Below are 21,637 nucleotides of genomic sequence, written 5' to 3' on the forward strand. Positions count from 1 at the left end.
TTACTATTCATTTGTCATCCTATATCATAGATACATAATACATTTCAAAGTGATATTGATCACTCTCATGTACATTATTTTTGGTCTGCTTTTATTATTGATCACATCCTTCCTGAATGTATTGTTTGGTTTTAAAGTTCATGCCATGAATATATCTAAGCATTATTAAGATGACTTTTTTTCTTGGCTAAATTCCACATCCAAGTACTTCTACTCTGCTTTCATATTTAAAAAAAAAAAAAAGAAACTCAAAAATATATGCAAACAAGACTTACTTTAAACAATGCAAAATCTGTTAAACCTGTAAAAGGTATGTAGCACCATTTATTTTTATGCAATCTATTCATTATTACTAATTTTTACTATTATTTATTTTGTTAATCAAAGGGGTAATTTACAATTACACTTTCATAAAGTTATGACAATGCATTTTTCAGCTAATCCAAGGTTTTTTAATAAAAGGTATTTATGGGTTGAGAATAGTCCTTTTTCACAGCAGACACTTTGACATGTTATAGCAGAAAAAGCACAGGTATATTCAATAAGATTAATGATGGCTGCATATTCCACCTTGGGGAGACCCTGGTATTGTGCCTTTAATGGTACTGAGCCATCGTTAAAGTAATCAATTTCACCTGTGCTTTTCCTACTATGCCATGTCAAAATATCTCCAATGAAAAAGGTCGAAGTTATTTGATTTTTTTTCTGATAAAATTAAGGAATAAGTTATTGAGTTTATCAGAGAAAAATTCTAACTTGAAAATCACCAACTTTGGAGAAATGAGGAAATTTAGTGTAGTAAAAAGTACAATATTTGCCTCTGAGATGTAACTAGTGGAGTAGAAGTATAAAGTTGCTTAAAATGGAAATACTCAAGTAGGGTACAAGTACCTCGAATATGTACTTAAGTACAGTACTGAGCAGATATAAATTAGAGACCTAATGTAAATCTGAGTCAATATGTTATTTGAATACTTCATTTTGACAGCCATTGTGACCCCAAAGTATTTAAGGTCACAAGTTGTTAGCTGTGATATTAGATAGCTAGAAAAAAATTTTGCCATCAGTTTAGCTAACTATATCTGTAGAACACCTCACCTGCAGTTTTGGTCAACCAGTTTTGTTTAGTTTTTAACAGTTGACCGTACTAATATGGCCTGACAAGTTATGGATATTAATCATTTAACGCTATATATTTAACTAGCCATTAGCTCCAGCAGAACCGTTATTCTAGCCGCTGGCTCAGGGGTCTTTAAGCAACCTGCGTCTCTTCAGCTCCTCTCCAGTGGCTCTCGGTGGATTTATAAACATGGAAATGAATAACTGTTTTTTGTTTACATTTTCATTTTTATGTATCATTGTTGTAGGTCTATGGTACGACGGTACTACGGAGTATTAGGGCCCCATTGAGGGGAAAAAAATAAATATGAGATTAAGAGAATAAAGTCATAATATTATGAGAATAAAGTCAGAAGTTTACGAGAAAAAAGAAAATAACATGTAAAATTACTACTTTATAATATTATGACTTTATTCTCATAATATTATTAAGTTATTACTTTTTACTCGTAAAGTTCCGACTTTTTTTCTCGTAAAGTTCCGACTTTTTTCTCTCAATATTACTTTTTTTCTCGTAATATTAGGACTTTTTTCTCGTAATATTAGGACTTCTTTTCTCGTAAAGTTACGACTTTATTCTCGTAATATTAGGACTTTTTTTCTCGTAAAGTTATGACTTTATTCTGTAAATCTCAGATGTTTTTTCCCTCAATGTGGCCCTAATGCTTCTTAGTACATTTGCACTTTGGCCCTCACTGCATTAGACTTATATACTATATACTTAGACTATAAACTGTGTTACCTTCATCACAATGCTCAAATGTTTTGCGGCTCCAGACAGATTTTTTATTTGTTTTTTGCCTAAAATGTCTCTTTTGATAGTAAATGTCTCTTTTGATAGTAAATGTCTCTTTTGATAGTAAATGTCTCTTTTGATAGTAAAGGCTGCTGACTCCTGAGCTAGTCAGACATTCTGAACAGAGAGAGAGATGACGTTGGGATTTTACTGCTCGTGTTGCGTTCAAGGGTCAACTCAGTCAATTCAACTTCACTGCTGAACTTTCAACTTACAGTTGACTAAGACGCTTAAATACCTACAAAGAGCAAGTTTCAAGTTATAATACTAGTTTAATTTTTAAAAACAATGAATGTATAATGTCAAATACCGTATTTAAAGTTATTTCATGTCACAAATATGAGCTTTTAACAGGTAACGTTAACATATTTAACGTTGCTGCCTGGTGCTTGAAGTGCACATATGAAGACATAGGTTGGTGAACTTGAATCGATTAAAAAATAAAAATAAAAATACCTGGTCGAACCGAGGCTTGCCATGCTGGAATGTCACATATTCAGACATGATGCTGCAAAAGCACAAAGATGTGCACCAGTCTTCTTCTCTACGATGATAAAACAGTATTTTCCTCAACACTTTATGGAAGTGCAAGCTGTAGAGCTGTTCAGTGATCAGGCATGATGCATTATGGGTAATGTAGTTCTTCCGGGTTGCAATGCTCAGGCAGGATGTTGTTTGCACCTTTGTTTGGCGGACTACACTTCCCAGAAGACCTTGCTTTGTTTACAGTGTTTTGCAGGAGAAGTTAACAGAGTGTTAAACTCAGTTTGGAGCACAGCAGATAATAAAAATGAGACCTTTTGAGTTATAATGTAGTTGGTAGAATCACTGAGGGAAGGTGTTTGAGATTAAAGAGTATAACATAGCCCTCTAGTGGTGGTTTTCAATTAAAGTCAGTAGTAGTAAAATGTGCAGGGGTTGGACAAAATAACCCCTCACATCCATTAAAACACAAGCTACAGCATGAAATATCTTAGATATTCTCGATTTTATTGTACATGTACATTGATTGCACATGTCTGTATTGTTCTATTGTGATTAAGGGCACTTAATGTTAAGTTCTCTGTAATTTCTTCTGGGAATTTGGGGGCATACAGGAGGAGTTGAATACTATGATTAAAACCTTACAGCACATATGGTGGGAAGTATATATGCTGGTTCCAGCATTTTTAGACTTAATATTGTGTATTTAGCCTTACAAAAAAAGCACATGTGAATTTATCCTGTCATGTGAAACACATTTCACACGTGGAGCATCTTTTTATATGTGCAAAATTCACATATTGATAGTTTTCAGATACTTCACATGTAAAAATGTTAGACATAAAATGTGAAAACATCAATTTCACATTAAATATAATAAATGCACCATGTACACAATTTTTACATGTGATCAATTCACATGCAGGCACATTTTCAGACTTCTCACATGTCAGAAAATATCAATAAATGAGATTCAGTGATGCATTTCTCCAGCAGAATAGGATTCATGGCAGTGTGGTGTGAGCTAATACAATATAAAAAATCCCAAAATGTAGTTTTTTTTTTTTTAGAGGGACATACATTTCTAAAATCCTGGCTAAAGACACTTGTAATATTGTTAAAGAAAACAATGTTCAAATTTGATTTATTGTGAGTGCTTAAATTTAAAGTTGTGTCATTACTTTTCATTACTTAACACACAGTGTTCTCTAGTCAAAACATCCCAACTGGACTTGATTTTGATTGGTTCTCCTCACTGAAGAGCTGATAAAAAAAAATCAACTTTCAAATAGTTGTAATCATAGCATTAATAAATAAATAATTTAACACCACTGCAGTGGGTACAGATGCGTCACTCTTGATATAACAAGATATGTTTCTTTTTTGTTGTTAATTAATGTCTTAATGAGTGATATTACCTGATAGAAAACCAGCTATAAAACTGGGTAAGGGTCACATACATTTAAGTGTTTTGATATTATGTTTCTGCTAAGATGTAGAAAACAATTTTAAGTAACAAAAGGTATAAATAACATATGAAACCAAAATAAGTCAAACTTACAGCTCCTTTAGTTACATGATTACCTAAATGTTTCATACATTTGTCTTTGCTAATAAAAAGAAGAAAAAAGAGCTGAACAAATCCAGATATTTCACCACCTTGGACCCGGATACAAGATGGAGCTAGCTATCAGAAACAAACCCTGAATGCAAACAAAGAACGACCACAATCAGAAAAACACACCCTAACACACCCCAAAGAAAGATTTACACCCAAACATATGGTGAGCAAGAAACACAAAATATTCTTTATTAAATATACAAAATTTGTGAAACAGAATTGCATCACGAATTGTAAACTTTCCAATCTCACATACTACCTTAAGCACATTCCACCGGCTACACACTCAAGGACAAAATACAAAACAGTTTAAACTTAAATAAAAATGGAAGACATGGAACTTATTCTTGCGCTTCGTAAGTGCCGAGTCACATTGAATATGTCTCTACAGTCATCTATGCACTTGATATTGCGATCGCACAGCAGAACTGAGATGACAAAGACGGTTTTGGATGGTATTGTATGCTTTTAGGCCAAGTGCTTAAATCACAGAGCGATTAGAAAGTGCAGTACGGTGTAAAGTAGATCTAACTATACCAATATCAACAGACAGGTACAGTAAAGTTATGTTCTGACGATTAAGTAGTGCAAGAACATCCACAAACGCTGTTAAAAGTGGCATCATATCAGAATACTTCATGGTGTATCGATCTGCTCTATAGATTAAGTTTCAAGGCTTTTTTTTGGCATTTCACAGGAAATCACTGTTACTGCTAATTGTCTATTGGTATGCATACCATTTATTTTTGTGCAGTGATCTAAACAATAACAAAACGAAGTTAAAAAAAGTGAACTTTCTCAGTGAACAGATGGCTTTTCTTCTTCAAAACCTGCCACGACAAGTCAAATGAAGTGCTAGATTCTTGACGAAAACAAAACAAAAATAAGGCAGCATTTGGCATTTCAATACGGCATATATATGCTGTAAAATGCGGTATACATCCCTTGTAACACCTGAAAGCAGTAGCGGTATGCGTGCTCTAGCAGAAGCGGATGTGACACACAGACACTGAGGGAGAGGGGAGTCAAGAACCGGCATGTCGCAGGCATTTTGATAGCGGTGGCGTCGTGTTGATAACACACACATACCCACACGTGTAGGAAGGCAGAAGCATGAGATCAGAGAAGCTGTGATGGCTGATCTTGATACTGACTGAGTGATACTGTCTTCACCTGATAACACCGTGACCCATACAAGAATCAGTTAGCTTATGTGGCTGAGCATTATGGGTAATTTCAAGACATGCCCATAGAGAAGAGAAAAAAAAAAGGAGAAAAAGATAGGAAGGAGCAAGCAAAAGATAAACAGCACTTATTGTGCGTGGAAATAAAACCATTCACTTGCTGGCTAAGAACACTTTTGAACATTCAGAAGCTACAATCGGTTCCCAGTGATGTGCACACGACAAGGCTGAACTCTCACGCCGCTCATTTGGTTTGTAGTTTCAAAAACTAGTCAGAGCACTCGGTATTTATTTGGGAACATTTGTAGAGTGTCAATCCAAAACACCATGTGGAAGAAGTGATGCCATTGAAGTACATTACTGTGTGAGAAACATATTGGTGGTTTTGCATGAATTTACCTCATTAACTAAATATTGTGAATACTTTAAAATGATGCAGACTATTTTCAAAAGCATACTTGAAGAGTATCGATTTGTTTCCTTCCTTCTAAGCAGCAATTATTTTTCAGTTAATTTCAGCAATAGCTCGACATTTAGGGAAATACGCTTATTTGCTTTCTTGCTGAGGGTTAGATGAGAAGATCAATACCACTTTAAAATCTCTACGCTAAGGCTCTGATCAGACAGAGCACCTTTAAGCAGACTGGGGCGGCTTTTTGTAATAGTTTTCAATGAGAGGGAAGCGTTTTATGCACTGCTTTTGCTGAGCACCTGTTTTTCCACTCTATGCGCCTCGCATTTTTACGGGAGCGCCCTGAACGCCTCGAGTTGAAATAAATTCATCTCAGAGCGGAAAAGCACCCAATGTCATTAGCGTTTTTTTTCTCATTTTTGCTGGATACCCGGAGCTATATGATTAGCTTAGCTTAGTATTAAGTGGGAAACAGGGGTTATCCTGTCTGACAACTCACATGTCTAAAGCACTAAGTTGTAGTTTTATTGGGAGTTAAGTGCGGTAATTATTTCTTGGTGAACAGCAGCCTGGTGCAGTGACTTCCTGGAGTTCTTGGACTCTGGACCTTGTATCAAACCAGCGGAGACTCTAGGAAGTCACCGTGTCCAGCTGCTGTTCGCCAAAAAAAATATGTTCTTATATCACGCAAGTACCCATAAAACAACAACTTGTCCTTTTTAATTTTCTGTTGGTGAATAAAATGATTGGTTGAGCCAGGCTAACCGTTTCCCCCTGCTTCAAGCCTTAATGCTAAGCTAAGCTAAGCTAAGCTAATCATGTAAAGTCGAACGGTTCCTTTAAGCATGAAAAAACACTGGCAGAAACTTGAAACTTACTCGAGATCAACTGAAATGAACATTTTGTTGCCTTCATTTATTTATAATATTGTGTAATACAGTAACTGTGTGCAGGGCCTGTCCTAAAAACTCTCCTTTTTGGCGTTGAGATTTACAAATGTCTTTTGATTTTCTGACAGGATAGTAGAGCTGAAATAATTACTCAATATATTGATTAGCCAATTGACAGGAAACTGTTAATCTAATAATAATCTATTAATTGTTTAAACCAGTTTTCAAAATGCCAAATATCTGATATTTCCATCTTCCCAGATTTTTTTTGAGGATTAATTGCTTTTCTTTGTTTTACAGTAAACTGAATATCTTTGGATTTGAACTGTTGGTCTGACAAAAACAGGCAATCTGAAGACGTCACCTTGCGCTCTGATATTTTGCCGACCAAACGATGACCATTAATCAAGAAAATAACAATAATTGCAAACCTACATTATAGCTTGTGTTTGCAGTGTTTTCTGGTAACTGAATCCTAAATCTCAGGTATCACAGCGTTTTTGACATCTGCTCTCAACAGCATTACTACCTTTATAACACAGCTATGAAATAAAAACAAATGCAACAAAATGTTCACTGTAATGGATTTCTGGTCACTGCAAGTTGAGTTTCACGCTGCTCTGAACCGAAGTGAAACCAGTGGCTGCCTCGAAGGTATAAAATCAATCTAAACCTGATGGTATGTTACAGAAATGGCCAGCATTGATTTAAAGTATATGCAATTTGCAGTTAATGGTCTGAAACATGCAAAACCACCAGAGTGGCTCTTCAAGTTGTGAGCTACAGAACTGCAACACTTTAGGAGAATATATTTTGAAAAACTGTGTGAGGAGTTAGTTGGATATTCGTACAGTGTTCTGGACTGAGACTCTACCATTTCTATCTTCTGTGATAAGGTGATAGAAGTGAGGTGAGGTGAAAAGGAGGAATCATTGTTTCTACAATCAGGATCCCAAAATGGAAGCATCTCAAAACCAACCGGCTGTGTGAACCTGAAAACAACCTGAGGACCCGCTACATTCAGAACCGCCCGAACCAAAGCCTTCCACGAGGACGTGTCTCAGCGCAGTAAAGCATGCCGGCTGGAAAACACCGCCCTGACATCTCTCAGTGCCGAGATATTTGTATCAAAAAGGACAGCATAGCAGTGAAAAGACTAAAGAGCTGTTGTGGAGGACGGAGTGAACGGAGCGTCACTTTAACTTGGAGCGCACTTGCAGGAGAGTTGGCTTCTGCTCCATGATGCGCACCAGCAGCGTGTCAATGTAGTCCTCCAGATCTTTGACCTGCGGCTTCAGCTTCTTCAGCTCCACCTCCCGCTTAGCCAGCAGAGATTTCTGACGGTCATACTCCAACTTCTGCCTCTCCAGCTCGGACTCCCGCTGCACCAGCAGGGCGACCAGTTCGTTGTGGTTTAGGTGGTAGTACGAGCCGGCTCCTTCTGTCACGACCTGAACACAGACAGAGAAACAGACAGACAGGAAGAAGAAGGAAAGTGTAACAAAGATAAGGACAGTGTGATGTGTTTTCATTGGATTTCTTGTTGAGTAAATTGAGTTTGTCTGTTCACTGCTCATTCTAACTACATTATTCAGAAATCAGAAATTGAATACCACGTAACTCTCTATGCACCAGAGGATTTATCCCAAGAAAGAGGGTTTCCAACAGTAAATGCATAATGATCAGGATAGATCTTTCTTCTTAACCTTTATCTATTCAGGGAGGAAAAACAGGACCTTCCGCTACTCTAACCTTTAGTCCATCTCTGCCTTGTTTTATTACTTAAAAACAGATCAGCGTAAACTATAATTACAAACAAAATTACATTATTTAGATGATGTAACCAAGTTATGTAAAAAACAATGTAATTCTACTCAAAATGCAGGATCTTAATATGTTATTTTTCCTTTGTTTTCCAAGTCATCTGCTGCTGGATTCTTACAAAATAAAACATTAATGAACAAAAACTCACCACTTTTACCTAATGTATGTATTTGTCTTAATGTGTATGTGTCTGTTTAATTAAGTTAGTATTATAATCATTATTGTTGTGCTTTGTTGTGTAATTTCATTTATATAAAAGTGCAGGTTTAAATGTCATATAAATCTAAACACTACTGATGATCATTAAAGCTCAAAACACAAACATAGTTACTGTTGTTTTCCTCTGAAGAGCAGTATTACAGTATTTTATATCATTATAATAACATAGTGTACCTTCTTCCTGTCTGTGTCCTGCTCGCTGAGCTGGCTGCTCCTCCCCGGGTGGATGGTGGACTTGAGCTTCTCCAGGCCGGTGGCCAGCACTGACCGGCCCTCCGTCCGCTTCTCCTCAGCCGGTATGGCAGTGGTGAGGGGCTTCACTGGGTGGGGGCTGGAGGGGACGACAACAAGCAGCACACACATATATATACATATATATATATATATACACGGTAAACAGTCACAGATCCCACTTCATACGACACCAACACCTCTGTGGATTTTCAGTTTAAACAGAAGACTTTCAGGTGATGTAAGGACATCTAGCTGCCGTACTGGAGGTCCAAAGCTCTTTGATATTCATGGATGAAAAAAAATCCAATTATCTTTCAGTAATGTGTCTGAAATTATCACAGAAATGTGACTTGAATTTACATTTATTTTTCCTTCCTCTGGCGTGTGATTTTCAGAGTAAAATCCTTTTTAAGTGGCCACTTACACAGTTTTAGACAAAATAAAACTAAAGCTAATGCTTGTAGCTGTGGGTGAAACTCAAGGCTTGTTTTAATCAATGTAGAATAAAATATTTTAATACTTTTAGTGCAACTGACAATCATTTGCATTTAAATGTATTAGAATAAAACTATTACCTACAGTTAACTGCTAAATTACAAGCATTTTTTGTCATTACATATGTTCAAACTCAGTTCTGAGATAAATCTGAGGGGGCCTAAAAGTCCTTCAAATGAAACAATGTGAGAGGGAACAAATCACTCCGGAACAGCCTCCCATCCCACATTAAGCTCCACCATTAACAATTTTAAATCAAATTTAAAGACCGCCCTATATTCACTTGCTTTAATCTCAGTCTGAGGCTGCCCCGTGGCTTTTATCAAGTCCCCTCTTAACTTATATCTAACGTCCTCTTACTGCTTCTCAATCTGTTGTTGGTTTTAGTCTATTACTTCTAACTTTTTATTTCATTTTTTACCTTTCTTTTATTGTTTTATTGTGTTATATCATGTATTAATGCCTTTTATGTGTTATGTTTTTACTGGAAAGCACTTTGGGTCGACTCCTGTTATTTTTAAATGTGCTATATACTGTAGATAAACTGACTTCACTTGAGCTTTTATTCTGAAAAACCACACACACAACACAACCGTAGTGTCCAGACAGACAAAAGAAATCACAACATTTAAAGAGTCTCTCTGAAGCAAATTAAGTTTGTTCTTGTTGTTTTTTTCATGACAGAACCATCTTACATGGGCTAAAAATAAGTCTGTCTCGCTGTTAAATTATTAAATTACATCAAATGAATTTGCCTGCTGGCTAGTTCGCTGACAAACAACCAGAAACCAGCTCTTTGTTCAGGTCAACTTGAAGGATCTCAAACTGCAACTCTACAATAACACAGGAAAGACAGTTTCCTGTGTCAGTGACCTACATTTACAAGGAAATCTATCCTTTATGAGACCACTTAATGACTTACTGCAGGGACTTACAATCATATTTGTCACATATATCTTTCTTTAGCCCAGGTAATATAGGTTTAGAGATTATTTGAGCACCACAGATTGTCCTCTGAACATCCAGGCAGACATGGATGCTACACATCAAGTTTAGTGATCAAGAGTAAAGGAGGTTAGACAACGTGTAAGAGTCCTCATTAAAGGAAATACTGGTGAAAATTGAAAGACTTAATTGCATGCGTTGGTGCAATCAAACATGTAGAATAGTGTTAAATGTGTGAATACCCCAAGGTGAAAAGGAAATGCTATCAGTGACACAACAACACCTTCGTTGCCTCGTGGAAAGCCTGGTTACTGGTTGAGATTTTGGCAAATGAGTGTGGCTGTGTGAGAACACTAGCCGGCCCTGTGGGGAGGGGTGGTTGGTGTGTGTATATATACAGTATGTGTGTGTGTTGGGAGGGAGGAGGTGTGTGTGGTAGGAATCAGGGCAAAATAATAACTGCTAATTGGCCTGAGGCTCTGTTTCCCCTCCCGTTACCACAGAGCCAGGACACACACAAGACACCTGCAGAGGAGTTCTGTTAACACCAGGATATATATGTGTGTGTGTGTCTTCACAAAGTGATGAAGAGAAGGTCGCACCACACAGGAGAATCCCCTCGAGAGTCGGCGGCACAGAAGAAAAGCAGGCGGAAGCAGAGCGGCAGAGGAAGACCGAAGAGACGACAGGATAGAGATCTCTGGAAGTGGGAAAAAAAGTGCTTCCTCTCCACCTTTTCACCGAGCGTGTGCAACCTCACCTGTTCTGCTGATTGGCTGCCTGCTGCTGCGTGTCCCGAAGCATTGGCGCTGCGGCTCGTGGCGTGCTGGGTGGTGACCTCGCCGTAGCGTTTGCAAGAAGAGGGAGGGAACAGAGCGCTAGAGGGGAGCTACTGCTTTGAGGAGTTAGAGAGGGAGCAAAGGAGGTCAGAGAGGGGAGGTCGGGGCCAGGCTGTGCTGAGGAGGAGAACTCCTGTATCGCACCGGGATCACTCCCAAAGGAGGGCAGGAGCAGTTCGTCAAAGGCCGATATCAGAGTGCCCTCAGACTGGGAGCGGTATAGCGCAGCACTTTGTGCCTGAGGGGATTTCGAGAGCACGTCACCTAAGATGGTGTGCTGACTTTCCACGCCTCCTTCAGTGAGCTCCTTTTGATTAGAGCTCATGTAAGAGTCCGTCGGGAGTAAATCGAAGTTATACCCTATCATGGAGTTTGACTCGAGAGTTGCCGTCTTGTCCTCGGCTCCACAGACGGATCCTTCAGATTTGTCTTCGTTATTTGGCTTGCATGCATTGGTTGAAACGTCTTGGCCCAAAGCGTCATCAGCAGTCGTCTGGATCTCACTCAGCTCGCCACACAGCGTCGAGGTCGCAGAGTGCAGCGTCTTGTTTGGCTCCGAGCATTTGGAGGACGGGTGAGACTCGCAGGTTTGGTAATCCTGCGAGTCGGCGCTCACATAAAGGCTTTGGAAAAAGCTGCTGGAGCTCTGATCGGACACCCGAGAGTGCAACAGCGCGTCGTCAAAGTCTCGGCTGGGGCTGCTCGTGATGCGGTTGGTGTTGAGGAGATCACCAAAAAGCCCGAATGGTATAGGAGAACAGTCGCTCACATTCTGCCCTCCTAAACTAGTGCTCTCAATGGGCGAGTCCGACGAACTCTGCTTCTCATCAGGGGAGGAGGTTATGATGTGTAGTGATGGGCGTGTGGAGCAGAGTTTATCATCGTCCGTAGTGTTACGTACAAATACAGATGAATCATTTAACACTTTTGAAAAATCCTCTTCAGATTCGTTGAATTCACCTGTGCCTTTCTCTTCATTTTCAGTGTCAGGCTGTAAAGAGATGTTGGATCGTTCTGGTAACAAGTCAGTGTTTGAAAAGTTTGGTGACGGAGTATTTGCACCCTCACTTCCTGTCTCTCTTGCAGCGATCACAGGCTGCTGATGTGTCAGCACTGGGCTCTGCTGTGACCCCTCTAAACCGTTTAAATCTGCCTTTTCATCACCATTACTCTGCTGAATAACAGTGTGCTGAGCTACATCGACTAAAGACAGATCGGTGGACCCGTCAGTAACGTCATCTTCCGATTCTGAGTGTTTTACATTTTTTACAACAGATGAATCGGCGGATTTCTCAAAGCCGAGGACGTTGATTTCAAAGATCTGTGCCTCTGCTTCCTCGGAGGAGGATGCGGAGAATTTATCCGAATAAGAAGAGAGACAGGAGAGGAAATCCTCCTCTGCTGAACTGCCGAGACCTGAAGAACCAGGATCTGGGGAGCTGCTGTTGAGCTTTACAGGCGAGGCGTGACGGGGGGCTTGATGCATATTAGTGTCGGTTAAATCATTTGTGTTAGTAGCTCGATTAGTTTCAGAGCGAGCATCCAGTTTTGGTGAGTTAGTGGAAGTATTTAAAGTCATGTTGTCACTCTCGAAGCTTGCATGCTCTGGGATTGTCTCGAGGAATTGTGCAAATGTGTCAAGATGATATGCGTTAGTGATGGTTTTATGTGCATCAAATACAAAATCTGTGCAAGGTTGATTCACATTAGTGTTTTGATCCGTTACTGGTAGTAATGTTCCTTTATCACTGCAGTGTTCCAGTGGATGTTCACTGTTTTGCTGTGTTTTGCAATCTGTGGTCAGATCCTCAGGAGACTGCAGCCTGCCAGCTGCAAACGCTTCAAAGGATTCGTCCCACTCTGAGTCTGGGTCCAGCTCCCCGGCACACATAAAAGGGTTGGACAGCTTCCCGCTTAAAGGGCTCTCCCCTTCCATGGGAGTCGGAGGAAGAGGTCGTTTCTCAGCTTTGGCCATCACTTCGCTCTTTGCATCCGTACCTATGATGGAGTCCTCTGTGGTTGGGTTGTCATGAGTCAGGGTAGGGTTACTCGCCTGTGGAAAGAGTTGAGCTATGGGGGGCCGGGCGCTGGAGAGATAGGGCAGAGGAGGCAGCGAAGGTTTTAGGGGCTGAGCGGTTAGCGGGTCGTCATAGAAAGGATTGTGTTGGAGGAGAGAGAAGAAAGGGTTGCAGGGGGATAAGGGAGGTGGGGTGGTCTGTGAGGGGCTGAAGGGGTTAGAGTGATGCAGAGGAGAGACCGGAGGGGCGGGATCTACAGGGAGACCCGGGGGGTGGGGGTCAGTGCTGGGTTCTAGTTTAGGTGACACCACCAGGCTGTGAAAGGAAGGGCACACAGTCCTCTTGATTAGTGTGGGTAGTTCACACAGCTCCACTACAGGCCTGCAGGAGGGTTTCTTTCTCAACTCACATTGTGAATTACACCAACCTCTGTATGTGTCATCATACATCATACATCATGTTTTGGCTCTTACACACATCTTAATCATCTGTGTAACCCAATTTATTCAAAATATCCTTTTATTCCTTTAAACTCTATTTGAATTCATTATGTCGTTTATTACACGGCTACTTACTGAAGAAATCAATAATTTGAATTTTTTTTTTACAAAATGGTCCTCCAGAGTCCTTGATCAGAACTACGTCCATAGCATCGGTCTGTTATACATAGCCGTGAATATAGTGGCTTTATCAGTAACTGCTATGCAAACATTAACAATCAAACATTGCATATTAATTGTTTAAAACAATCACACTAAACAAAACTAACACAGAAACTGGCATCGATCCACATCCAAAACATCCGTCTCTGTGCCTCTCGTGTGTTCTCATTGGCCCATGATGTAATATTTTGCAAGAAAAGTTGATGCAGCCCGGTGTAATGATTACTTAGTGCTACTGGTGCCAACTTGGCTCTTTTCCCCAAGGATATAAAAGCATGTGGGTGTGTAGGTAGTGAAAATGTATAGTTACAGAGCTGGCAGAAAGGCATTGAGTGTACTATGGTCCAGAATAGCTGACCTCGCTTCAATCAGCAGCCGCTTATCAGTCCAATATTTTGTTTACGCTCAGCGTATAGAAACATTACGATACTGTTGTTGTTTTTTGGTCTTGGTCGGGTAATTCAACGAAAAAAAAAATTACAAGTAGCTGTTTAAGGGTTCTTTAAGACCTGAATTAAAAATTAATTTGATATAAGACTCCAATACAAACTGTAGGAGCAATGCACTCAACAGAACAGAGAGCAGCACCAGAGGGAGTACAGTACAGCAGGTGACACCCTCCAGATAAATTACCCACTAAAGAATGTGCTTGTGTTAGAAGTGGAAATAAAATTGGATGGGGGGTTTCTTCCCTCCCCTTCTCCCTGCCCACACACACACATTACCAATGCACTGACGAAACACACACCTACACACACACCTACACACACACACACACACACACACACAGTTACACAAAATCTGTAAGAGAACAAATATTGTTCCAGCTCACATCATCATCTTTCCAATGAAACTGACATTATCAGTGAACCGTGCACACGGCTACAGCTTGATGGAGCTAATTTCACCGGAGCAGCTCCCCTCCTCCATCTGCATTGCAGATACCTGCTGTAACCAGAGACTGAGACCAGGAGCTGAGGAGGGATGTGTGCAGAGCTGGAGGCGACTTCCAGCAGCCATGCTGGTGCACAGGAAGTGAAAAGGAAAACAACTACTCTGATGTGACTGTTGAACATAATTGTACCTCTCTGAATATAGACTCTGAACGTTGTATTGGAGAACTCTGGTACACAACAGATATACCCTTTGAAGGAATATCTCAACATTTTAGGAAATAGGTTTATCTTTCGAGAGTCAAATGAGAAGATCGATAGCGCCCTAATGTCTGTGTGTTTAGCAGCCCGAGCCAGGCGGCCGTTAGCTTAGCATAAAGGCTGGAAACGGGGGTAAACGGCTAGCCTGGCTCTGTCCAAAGTTCCATAATATACCGACCAACTGCTGAATCATTAAAATGGTTAAAGCATTAATTAGCACTAAAGGGGGAATTAGGTGCTTTAATTATTTCTTAGAGAGCAACAGTTGGGCGCAGTGACTTCCTGGATTCTTGTCGTCACACTGAGGTTGCCAGGTTTGGTAGTACCTTTGTGCCTGTGCAGAGATGAATATATGAAAACCTGTGCTCACCGGCCATATCTGGGAACCTGCGCTATAGCTGGAGATGCTGCACAGAAGTGCTGGGTGGATGGATAAAAACTGTTGTTTGTCAAGACGAGTTTCAGCACGTAACTCATTCTTAGGGCGCTTTCACAAGCCAGAGTTTGTTTGGTTAGTCCAAATCAAAGTGAAATTGTTACTTTTGGTTCGTTATCTATGTAGTCTGGGTTAGTTTCACAGTGCACAAATTAAAGCAGAGTATATATAAATATAAAAACTAAGTTGCTAAAGGATCGAATTTATCTTTTTCGTCTAAAGAGCTGCCACTTCTATGCAGGGAAGAGCGGACTTTGATTTATTGCTGTCGCAAAGTGTTTTCATTTTGACTCTGCACTGATCTGACTCTGAACTTTTTATCACTGATATTTATGACTAATATTTTGTCTCATTTGTGCCTTATTTATTCCTTGTTAATGTGTGAAGTCTTTTAAAACAATGCACCATTTGAAGTTGAAGCAACTGCAATTTTGTTATGCTTGCATAATGACAATAAATTTCTTGTTTGATTGATTCTTTCATGCCTATATTTCTGCCAAGTAAAACCAAAGTATAAGAGCCACCTGCAATAAGACACTGACTGATGATGCAGGGAGATCTAAACAGTACAGCTACAAACTCTCCTGAGCAGTTTTTGACCTTCTTGATTCAATCCATATTCATATTGAGATGATAATTCATCATCTGTTTGATGCTGTAACACAGGAGCCTGTCAGTGTGTGATTAGTCATCTCTGTGATCACAGTGTGTATCTCACCTGGGTTTGCTGTGCGAGTCCTTTGATCCAAACCATCCCTTGTGTTTTTCCTCGGTGGCGGCGAGGGCCTGTTCAGACTCATCCTTGGACTGACTCTGCCCCTTCCCCGCGGACTCACTCCTCCCAGAGGAGAACAAGTTCCTCCTCTGCTTTTTCCCCTGGCTTTCCGACTCCGCCGTGGTGGAGGAGGAGGAGGAGGCAGCCCGTCCCAACTGCTCCTCCTCGTCACCCAGCATGGGGCCGCTTTTCTCCAGCGCCGCCGCTATGGCTGCCTTCTCCTCCTCGCCGGGCTTGTCAAAAGACCAGCGGCGCCCATCTCCGACGGGGCTTTTGGGGAGGTTCGCGGAAGGTCTGAGGTTCTGCAGAGACACGGAGAGAGGCAAAGACTTCTGCAACGGTCCCAGGCCTAAAGAATCCGCCGGTTTTCCTGAGCCTGGGTCCAGGGGCTGGACGTTGTAAGCATGGCTTCCGTTAACGCACACAGTGAACTGAGGCACTGCGATGGTGATCTCACCGGGCTCATCATCGGGCTCATCACCAAACTCACATATGAGGGAGGACGACTTGGGCGACATGTTGTCTGTGTGCTCTGCAAAAAACAAGGTGAACGAAAAGAAGTGGAGAGGAGAGAGAGAGAAAAAAGGATGCAGATAATCAATGACCTTACTAACTTACACTTGTAGCACTAGGCAGCTTAATTGGGTGATAAAGCCTTGTAATGGCTTAGACTGACAATATTTTTCACAGCAGGACGGATTAGCATCACTAGCAGACATACAGTAGGTTAAGAGTGATTGGTTTCTAGTATAATGAGACCTGTTGCTCTGAGCTTCACAGGGCTACATCTCTCCAATCAGGTGATTTAATGATGTAGATGGCCCTCAGGGGAGCACCAGCCTCCATAAGGTCCATACAAAACACAGCAGCTTCACAGGTGGGATTTTCACTCTAAGTTAATTAATTATTCGCAGGCACATTATCAGTTTGTTTCATAACAACATTTCAGCATGTTAGCTGATTATAGCAACACTGTGGTGTTAGAGGTGAATGGACAATCACAGCATTTTCTCCCTATTAATATGTCATTATATTCACTTAAGTATTCAAAACCATATGGTGAAAGCTGAAAATGTCACACTAATACATGAGAAATTAAAATATGTTCTGAAGTGTCTAAAGCTGGGCATACACTGTACGATTTTAGCGCATTTCTGGCCCAAATTTTGAGCCGCACGACTCATTTTAGTGCAATCCTCCAGACCTCTCCTAGCAAACAAACTTTACCTGCCTCAGAGGTTTCAAACAAATCTTTATTGACAACTGTCAACAGCCAGAAAGGCCCACAGGGGCCAATGGGCCATGTTTTTTTCTATTTTAGACGTACAGTGTGAGCACTCAGGTCGTGGCTGACGATTGGACTGTGCAGTGTGAGCACAAATATCGTGAGCTTTGGCTTCGCTTCGCAGAAAGATCTACTCGTACAGTAGGAGTAGGGGTTAGACAACAACATTTCTATAATTGTGCAGTGTATGCCCGGCTTAAGATCTCTAAAATTTCATTATAAAATTTCCCGTTTCCAGTCTTTCTGCTACGCTAAGCTAACCGGCTGCTGGCTGTAGCTTCATATTTTGTGGACCGATGGGAAAATGTTATTAATCTTCTCATCTAACTCTCAGCAAACCAAAAATTCCCAAAAGGTTTAACTATTCAGTGCGAAATCAGTTTCTCCTTGCCAAAAGCTCAATTGTTGCAGTATTTGTTGCATCTTCCTGTTTTATAATCACCACTCCCGTAGTACGTACAAGTTAAAACCTGTCCATTTCACAGTCATCCATCCATTTTCTCAATAGCAGAGCTTCCTTTTTAGATTCAAACACAAGTGACGAGCAACTTCAGAAAGGAGAACAAAAACAAAACCTCTCAAACTGCTTTTCTCCGTTATCAAACACTGGCACAAATTGTTTTTAGGAAGTGGTTTATTTCGAAATATTTGACATAAATTACTCGTACTATCCAGCAAGTTCTGCAATAGAAATGTATAGTGTTAGTAGTAGATTAGTTTAGAGCTGAAAAGATTAGTCAATTAGTCCTTAATTTTTTTCTATAATGGATTTATCATTTTAATAATTTTTCAAACAAAAATAGTGAAAAAAATGCCAAACATCGTCTGGTTCAAGGCTCTCAAATGAGACAACTTGCTGCTTTTCTTCATCATATATCATCATAACCTTAATATCTTTGGGTTTTAGACTATTGGTCAAACTAAACAAGACCTTTAAGATGTCACATTAGACTGTAAAAAGTCACGATGGGCATTTTTCACTATTATTTGATATTTTAGAGGATATAATTGGTTTGATTAATTAAACTTTATATCTGGGCTCCTAATTCAAGGGATTAGTTGGCTCCATATGGAGTGGCTTTTTAACGATTATTTGACATTTAAGTTGATTTTATTGACTTGATTAATCCAAAAAATGGTTGTTTTTGTTGTTAAAGATTGCAGAGTTGTCCCAAAAGGGAAACACAAACCTGCGAGCATCAACTGAAGAAAAGGACGGATGACTATGAACTGGCAGTGGGTATAATAGTCAAATATTCTTCATTAAGTGATAACGCGGCATCTCTACTAGTCGTTCTCACCTGGGCTGTTATCGACCGTCAGGTTGCTGCTGTTACTGGGTGAGTTGGAGAGGTCAGAGACGACCACGCTGATGCCGGCCGTGGGGCTCAGGCTCCCGCCCCGTGATGACGACTCACTGCTCTCCGAGCCGAGTGATGTGCAGGAACGAGTGTCTGACGACTTCCTCAGCTTCCCTCTCAGGAAGAAGGTCCTCATCTTGCTCCGCCGGGCCTCGCCCCCCTCGTCGTCTTCGTAATCCTCCTCCCCGCCTCCGTCGCTCGGCAGCCTCGTCCGCATCCGCTGAAGGGACCCGTAACCGCTCGGCAGGACGGCCGCCGCCAAGTCCTCCTCGCTGGATCTCTTCTTCCCCTTTATGCGCTCTTTCAGCTTGCCGAAGGTGGAGGCGCCCTTGTCCTTCATGACGAGGTCGTACATGCTAGCCGTCAGGTTGTTTCGGGTGAATTGGATGGTGACTTGAATGTCTCCTCGTTCTTTCTCCTTCTTCCCCGTCTTAGAGTTGAGCTTGTACCACCTGCAACACAGAACAATCCATTTACATGAGATTAACAGAAAACACTCACTTTCGCAGAGACACAATTAGTCATTTAATCAATTAATTGGTGGACAGAAAATCAATTCATTGTTGAAGTCATTTATCAAGCAAAAATGCAGAACATTTGTCAGTTACGGCTTCTGAAATTATATATTAGCTGTTTTTTTCTGTTTAATATCATAATAACTTTAACGTTTAATCTGTTGGTCAGATCATACAATTTTAAGCCACCACCTCGGCATTAACCCCAAATAATTAATGTGAGGATAGGTCGTCAGGCAGCAAGTCTCGCGAGAGTTTTTGCAAGATTTTGCAATGTGTGGGTTACTTTCTAGACACGACCACCACCTTGGGCTCTGTGATGGACATTTGTATCTGTGATCAGCAGCTCTACAGCTCGCTCTGTTGGTTGGTCGGTCCACAAAAATTCCCTCAACCTTTGGCGGCCACAGTTTTCACCGGCCATTTTGGTATGGAGGTCAAGTGTTTGTGAGGTTGTGAGGTTGTGTGTGTGTGTGTGTGTGTGTGTGTGTGTGTGTGTGTGTGTGTGTGTGAATGCATGGATGTATGCACATACAGCTATTGCAAATTTGCACTTGTTGATACTTGTCTGATATTTTATAGCTCAAGAGATTAATGAATTAATCAAAAACAATGAAAAAATTGATCACTAATGAAAATATTTGCTCTGGTATCTTTCTTTTAATATCTGAATTGGGTTTCTGTGCAAGTCCCTTGCCCTGGATAGAGTTGTGGAGTGGGAGGAGATATTTTTGGGTGCCCCTGGTTTTGGAAGTAAAAGTCCTATAGACAGTTTTCCAATAGACAGATGGTGCGAGGTGACTCACAGTCGGAGCACTTTCTACAGCTTGGATCGGCATGAAACTCTCCTGGCTAACAACTGCGTATGAAAATATCTGGTTCTTTGATAGAAAGTCGAAGGTACAAGTCTGTGTACATAAAAAAAATAGACTCTCAAGGTGCATTTCAGCAAAAAACATCCAATCACAGAGCTTAACATTCAGTTCCATGCGGTGCTAACGGCAAGAGAAAGCTAAAGTTTACACTGTTGAGAAAAGCTGAAAACACAATCTGCATCTTAAATGGATGGATTTTGGATGAATTCTGAAACTATGGCGCTGTGTTTTGTTCCCAACTGCAACAACAAAGCATCACCGCTCTGATTAACGCCTCTCTGAGTGGCTTATTCTCCATGGCAACAGCAGCCAAGGTTCTTGGATATTGTAGTATTTATACTTTTCTGCCAAATGATGAACAAAACATGATTTCTCAGGAGCAAAGGTTAGAAAAAGTTGACCATAAAATAAACCTTCAGGATCTTTACATTACAGTCCTGAGTTTCTATGCTAAGTAACATTGAGGATATCGTTATAAGAAACATTTTAAATGGGAGTACACAACGGGTAAAACAGTGGGTCTGTCCCACTTCACAACTCTATAATAAAAAAAATGGACTAACATATTAAATTCTTCAGTGTAATAATGGTTACATAATAATAAAAAAAAGTGTGTAAAAGTATTAAAATACAAATGTACACATTTTCTTTTTTTTTTACAATTTAAGAACTAACTGACAAAACACTTCACTGTGGGGTCATGAAATAATGTGAATGGCTGTATTGTTATGATGAATGAGGCTAATCTGTCCTCATACAGGGTACAAGTGTGTCTGTGTCAAACTAATACCACAAGGGTGGCCAGACATCCCACAATACCTTGGGGGAGGCCTCTTGTTTTTGTCACCAGACCGGGTTAGCAAGAACAATGAAGTAAAACAATGCTTGTTTCTGATTTAACCGAGTGTCCTACATAAATAAGACTGAAAAACAGAATGCCCCCAACCGTAAACTCCTTTACTGGACGGGCACAGAGGAGCAGTTCTTAGAAACGCTGTGCACCGGTGGGCGTAACAGCGCCAACAAGGTCACCACACCATGACTCATGGGAAAGTTTCATCTGCTCAGTTGTGACCGGTTTTAAAAAAAATAATATGAGTGAGAAAAATTCCCCCAGTTAACATGTGTTTCTTTCTGCCAATGGGAAGTTATCAGCACACAGGGTGGAAGACTGAAAACTGGACCTGAAACCAAGACCTGCTTTTATTTTCTCACTTCCTGTGCTGCTGGGCTATTTTCACTTCACACCTCGACCACAGTGCTTTTCTCTAGTGTTCATAAATAAGCAGTGTGAGGCTGTGCGTGACATACCTGCCCAAATTTCACAATGCTTTTCTGATACATGTAGGTTATACAGTATAGCTGGGCTCCAAGAAGACACAGAAGACCAGCTACAATGCTACACGCTATGATGTGCAAATGCAGACATCTTTACCAAATTGTTGCTGAAAATACAGTTTAAATGACAACATTAAACTGTCTTTAACAATAATAA

General features: G+C 40.5%; 3 protein-coding genes across 6 annotated transcripts in view; 1 reads left to right on the plus strand and 2 right to left on the minus strand.

Annotated features, from left to right (window-relative positions):
* sfxn5a (sideroflexin 5a) overlaps positions 1-2,551 on the minus strand; it is a 152,454-nt gene extending 149,903 nt beyond the window's left edge. For 2 of the 3 annotated variants that reach the window (XR_012597281.1, XM_074660856.1), the window contains exon 1: positions 2,372-2,550. Coding sequence is in view for 1 of the 3 variants with exons in the window: in XM_074660856.1 (XP_074516957.1) it covers positions 2,372-2,419 (48 nt within the window). In the remaining 2 variants the exon portion in view is untranslated. Of the gene's footprint in view, positions 1-2,371 lie in introns of all 3 variants that reach the window. The other variant, XR_012597282.1, reaches the window with a different exon arrangement.
* Positions 1-21,637, plus strand: part of loxl3b (lysyl oxidase-like 3b) — a 372,166-nt gene that overhangs the window by 223,827 nt on the left and 126,702 nt on the right. The gene's annotated exons all lie outside the window — the stretch shown is intronic.
* Positions 6,510-21,637, minus strand: part of rab11fip5a (RAB11 family interacting protein 5a (class I)) — a 31,532-nt gene continuing 16,404 nt past the window's right edge. The window contains exons 2-6 of one of the 2 annotated variants that reach the window (XM_074661052.1): positions 18,693-19,204; positions 16,050-16,638; positions 10,983-13,148; positions 8,723-8,879; positions 6,510-7,956 (exon numbers count right to left, since the gene is read on the minus strand). In XM_074661052.1, the coding sequence (XP_074517153.1) occupies positions 7,699-7,956; positions 8,723-8,879; positions 10,983-13,148; positions 16,050-16,638; positions 18,693-19,204 (3,682 nt within the window). In that variant the 3' untranslated portion in view covers positions 6,510-7,698. Of the gene's footprint in view, positions 7,957-8,722; positions 8,880-10,982; positions 13,395-16,049; positions 16,639-18,692; positions 19,205-21,637 lie in introns of both variants that reach the window. The other variant, XM_074661051.1, reaches the window with a different exon arrangement.

Source organism: Sebastes fasciatus, chromosome 15, assembly GCF_043250625.1.
Source record: "Sebastes fasciatus isolate fSebFas1 chromosome 15, fSebFas1.pri, whole genome shotgun sequence".
In the NCBI taxonomy this organism is placed as follows: Eukaryota; Metazoa; Chordata; class Actinopteri; order Perciformes; family Sebastidae; genus Sebastes; species Sebastes fasciatus.